The 4417-nt window shown below is 67.3% G+C and overlaps 1 protein-coding gene across 1 annotated transcript in view; it reads left to right on the forward strand.

The window, feature by feature from the left end:
• Nucleotides 1-974: 974 nt before the first annotated feature.
• Nucleotides 975-4417, forward strand: part of PRIM1 (DNA primase subunit 1) — a 9091-nt gene continuing 5648 nt past the window's right edge. The window contains exons 1-10 of the mRNA XM_042028972.1: nucleotides 975-1120; nucleotides 1487-1641; nucleotides 1717-1823; nucleotides 1902-1975; nucleotides 2210-2346; nucleotides 2599-2657; nucleotides 2728-2837; nucleotides 3792-4028; nucleotides 4093-4162; nucleotides 4239-4324. Of these exons, the coding sequence (XP_041884906.1) occupies nucleotides 1018-1120; nucleotides 1487-1641; nucleotides 1717-1823; nucleotides 1902-1975; nucleotides 2210-2346; nucleotides 2599-2657; nucleotides 2728-2837; nucleotides 3792-4028; nucleotides 4093-4162; nucleotides 4239-4324 (1138 nt within the window). The 5' untranslated portion in view covers nucleotides 975-1017. The remainder of the gene's footprint in view (nucleotides 1121-1486; nucleotides 1642-1716; nucleotides 1824-1901; nucleotides 1976-2209; nucleotides 2347-2598; nucleotides 2658-2727; nucleotides 2838-3791; nucleotides 4029-4092; nucleotides 4163-4238; nucleotides 4325-4417) is intronic.

Raw genomic sequence — 4417 nt, forward strand, 5'->3', positions numbered from 1 at the left:
AGCCCCAGCAGCACCGCCACCACGTACAGCCACATCCTCGGCAGCGGCACCGGCACCAGGATGGGGACTGGGAAGCGGCCCGAGAGCGGCTTGTCCCGACCTTGGCCCTGCCCGCTGGCCGCTGTTAATAATTAATTGGCGGATCCACCGGGGCAACGATCGCGGAGATGCTGCGGGGCCTGCCGGCACTACCGCGATGCGGGATCGGCTCCGCCCCGTCCTCTTACGGGGCTCGTCCCGGTGCTGCCGCCTGGAGCCCGCCGGGCTGCGGGCAGTGCCTCGGGGTGTGTCCCGGGGCTTCGCTCCGGCCGCTCTTGCGGGGAAGAGTTAACGGGAGCGGGGCAGCGCCTGGGGGTTCCCGCACCGCTGCGCTGCCGCCCCGGGAAGCCCCCGGACCCCGGAACATCCCCGCGCCCTCCCGCTCCCGGAGCCCCCCGAATCACGGGACTACCCCGGGACCCTCCCAGACTCTGGGACCACCCCGAAAACCCCCCGGACCTCAGCACCCCAGGGCTCACCGGACCCCGGGTCAACCCTGGACACCTCGTCCCGGGACCCCCTTGCACCCCGGGGCACTCCCGGACCCCCACGCCCCCGGACCTCTCCGGATCCCGCGACACTCCCGGACACCGGGACATCCCAGGACCTCAGCGCCCCGGCAGCCATCCGCCCGGGGACCCCTCAGATCCCGGGACATCCCCGGACCTCAGCACCCCGGGACCCTCCCGGATTCGGGTACCTCCCCGAATCCCGGAACCCTTCGGACCTCAGCGCTCCAGGACCACCCCGGGACCCCAGGACCCCCCCAGATCCCGGGACCCCCCGGGCCCCGGGGCATCCCCTCCCCTCCATCCCGGGACGGTTCCGATGCTTTACTCCCGTGCCACTCCCCCGGTGTGCACGCCCCCGGTCCCGGTGCCCCCGCTCCCCGGCGGCCCGGGGCCGGACTACATCTCCCGGCGGCCCCCGGGCCCGGCGCCGCCGCTTCCCGCCGCCTCCCGCCGCCCCGCTCCCGCCATGGCGCGGTTCGAGCCGGCGGCGCTGCCCGAGCTGCTCCCGGTCTTCTACCGGCGGCTCTTCCCGCACGGCCCCTACGGCCGCTGGCTCAGCTACGGCGGCGGTGAGCGGGGGGAGAACCGGTACCGAGCGGGGGGAGAACCGGTATCAGGCGGGGGGCGTCGATACGGGGCGGGGGGCGCCGTCGGGGATGCGGTACCGGGCGGTGGGCAGCCGTACCGGGCCGGGGGTATGGCCGGAGACACCGTGGGAGGGGCGGGGGCACCATGGGGGACACCGATACCGGGCGGGGGGCACCGATATCAGATGGGAGTACCGTGATCCCCGGTCCCAGAGCACGTTAGCGGGCCCGGGGGCAGGCGGTGCGTGGATGCACTGACCGGGACACCGGGGGAGCAGGGAAGGGGAGGCCTGGGGGCGACTGTGATGGGGGATTCAGGACGGCATTGACCCTCCCGTGTCCCTCCAGTGAAGAACTACTTCCAGCTGCGGGAATTCTCCTTCACCCTGCGGGATGATGTGTACCTGCGCTTCCAGTCCTTCGGCAGTCCCCAGGAGCTGGAGCGGGAGCTGCAGAAGATCAACCCCTACAAAATCGACATCGGGGCCGTCTATTCCCACAGGGTGAGTCCCGGGCGCTGTGACCGAGGGTCTGCAGGGGTCCCTGGCCCCGCTGAGCCCGTCCCGTCCCTCCTGCAGCCCAACCAGCACAACACGGTGCACCTGGGAGCCTTCCAGCCACAGGAGAAGGAGCTGGTCTTTGACATCGACATGACGGATTACGATGATGTCCGGACCTGCTGCAGGTTCCCAGGAGGGCTCTGGGTTGCGAGGGGGCTCGAGGGTGTGGGGTGGCCACCTGACCCCCGTCACTCTGCCCCCAGCTCGGCTGATATCTGCTCCAAGTGCTGGACGCTGATGACCATCGCTGTCCGCATCATCGACCGCGCGCTCGTGGGTGAGGGGCTTGGGGACACGTGTGGGCCCTGACTGTGCACGTCCAGACCACGCTCGGCCCCACAGCGATGCCCAGACCCCAAAGAGGGGCCGGGCCATGCTCTCACCGAGCTGGGGCACACGCTGGTGCCCGGCAGGTTTGTGGCACCGTCAGCTTTGGGTGGTCGCCACAGCCTGTCCCAATGTGACCCCCAAGCCCATCTGTGCCCCCCAAACCCATCTGTGCCCCCCGCAGAGGACCTGGGTGTGCAGCATCGCCTGTGGGTGTACTCTGGCCGGAGGGGTGTCCACTGCTGGGTGTGCGACGATGCGGTGAGGAAATGGTCCCCAGCACTGCGGGCGGCTGCTGTGGAGTACCTGAGCCTGGTGAAGGTGGGTGCACGGGGGGCCAGAAACCCCCTGCCCCCCCCTGACCCTAGGGAAGGTGGGTTTATGGGGGCCTGGGCACCTCCTGACCCTGCTGAAGGTGCGTTTATGGGGATCTGGGCACTCCCTGCCCACCCCTGACCCTGGTGAAGGTGGGTGCACGTGGGTCTGGGCACGCCCTGACCCTACTGAAGTTGGGTTTAGGGGGGCCAAGCACCCCCTGCCCACCCCCACAGCCTGACCACCGCTGTCCCCCAGGGCGGAGCGGACACTGTGAAGAAGGTGAACCTCTCCCACCCTGTCCACCCCTTCATCAGGTGGGTGGGGACCCCCTCAGCCCATCCCTGCAGGCACCGGCGGGCGCTGAGCCCATCCCGCTCCCCGCAGGCGCTCAGTTGGCGTGGTGGAGAAATACTTTGAGGAGTATGCACTGCTGGGGCAGGACATCCTGGGCAGCCCAGAGCGCTGGGACAAGGTGCTGGCCCTCATCCCGGAGGATATCCTTCCTGGTGCTGTGCTGGATCTGGACAGGCTGGATGGATGGGCCAAGTCCAACAGCATGAAGTTTAACAGTTTCAAGTTCCAGGTCCTGCACTTTGGCCACAACAACCCCTGCAGCAGTACAGGCTGGGGACAGAGTGGCTGGACAGCGGCCAGGCAGAGAGGGAGCTGGGGGGACTGAGGGACAGCAGGCTGGACATGAGCCAGCAGTGAGCCCAGGTGGCCAAGAAGGCCAACGGCTCCTGGCCTGGATCAGGAATAGTGTGGCCAGCAGGACCAGGGAAGTCCTTCTTCCCCTGTACTCGGCACTGGTGAGGCCACGCCTCGAGTGCTGTGCCCAGTTCTGGGCCCCTCAGTTCAGGAAGGACGTGGAGACGCTCGAACGTGTCCAGAGGAGGGTGACAGGGCTGGTGAGGGGCTTGGAACACAAGCCCTGTGAGGAGCGACTGAGGGAGCTGGGGCTGTTTAGTCTGGGGAAAGGAGGCTCAGGGGAGGCCTCATGACTCTCTGCAACTCCCTGAAAGGTGGCTGTAGCCAGAGGAGGGTCGGGCTCTGCTCCCAGGCAACCACTGACAGAACGAGAGGACACAGCCTTGAGCTGCGCCAGGGGAAGTTCAGGTTGGACGTCAGGAAAAAATTCCTCACTGGAAGAGTGATTGGGCACTGGAATCGTCTGCCCAGGGAGGGGTGGAGTCACCGTCCCTGGACGTGTTTGAGAAAAGCCTGGATGTGGCACTCGGTGCCGTGGTTTAGTTGATGAGGAGGTGTTAGGTTAGGGCATAGGTTGGACTTGATGCTCTCAAAGGTCTTTTCCAACCTAGTTCATTCTGTGACTCTCTGTGATTTGGGAGGGAGGGCCCGCCCAGGGTTGACACGGGGTTAAAACAGGGTTAAAACATGGGGTTAACGGGGTCGGAGGAGTCTGGGATGAACCTTGACCCCCCCAGCACAGTACCGGGAGCCGCTGCAGGCGGAGTTTCCCAAGAAGAAGGACTCGGTGCAGCGCTGGGAGCTGCTGCGGGGCCGCGTGGAGCGGACGCGGGTGAGCGGCCGGGGGGTGGCCCTGGGGCCGTGCTACGCCGACTGGGAGGTCATGCTCCAGTTCTGCTTCCCCCGCCTCGACATCAATGTCAGCAAAGGCCTCGGGCACCTCCTCAAGAGCCCCTTCAGCGTCCACCCCAAAACAGGTGGGTGTGGGGCAGCCTGGGGACCGCCGGGCTGGGCGGCCGCGGTGACCCCGCTCTGTCGCAGGACGCGTTTCGGTGCCGCTGGACCTGCAGAGACTGGACCAGTTTGACCCGTTTGCTGTGCCCACCATCACGTACGTGAGCTGGCAGCACTATGGGGGGGTCTCAGTGGTGCCAGAGCCCTCCCAGCACATCCCATTTCTCCGGCAGCTCCCTGTGCCATGAGCTGGACACGGCCGGCAGCGACGGGGAGCAGGAGGATGTCGGGGAGACGGAGCCGAAACGCCGTGCGAGGGGTGAGCCGGGCTCGGGTTTGGGGGTCGGGGATGGGGTTTGGGGGGTCAAGGCTTGGGTTTTGGGGGTCAGGGTTGGGGTTAGGAACGAGGGTT

Source organism: Corvus kubaryi, unplaced genomic scaffold, assembly GCF_017639235.1.
Source record: "Corvus kubaryi isolate FWS band 111438036 unplaced genomic scaffold, C.kubaryi_AGA036_p1.0 37309, whole genome shotgun sequence".
In the NCBI taxonomy this organism is placed as follows: Eukaryota; Metazoa; Chordata; class Aves; order Passeriformes; family Corvidae; genus Corvus; species Corvus kubaryi.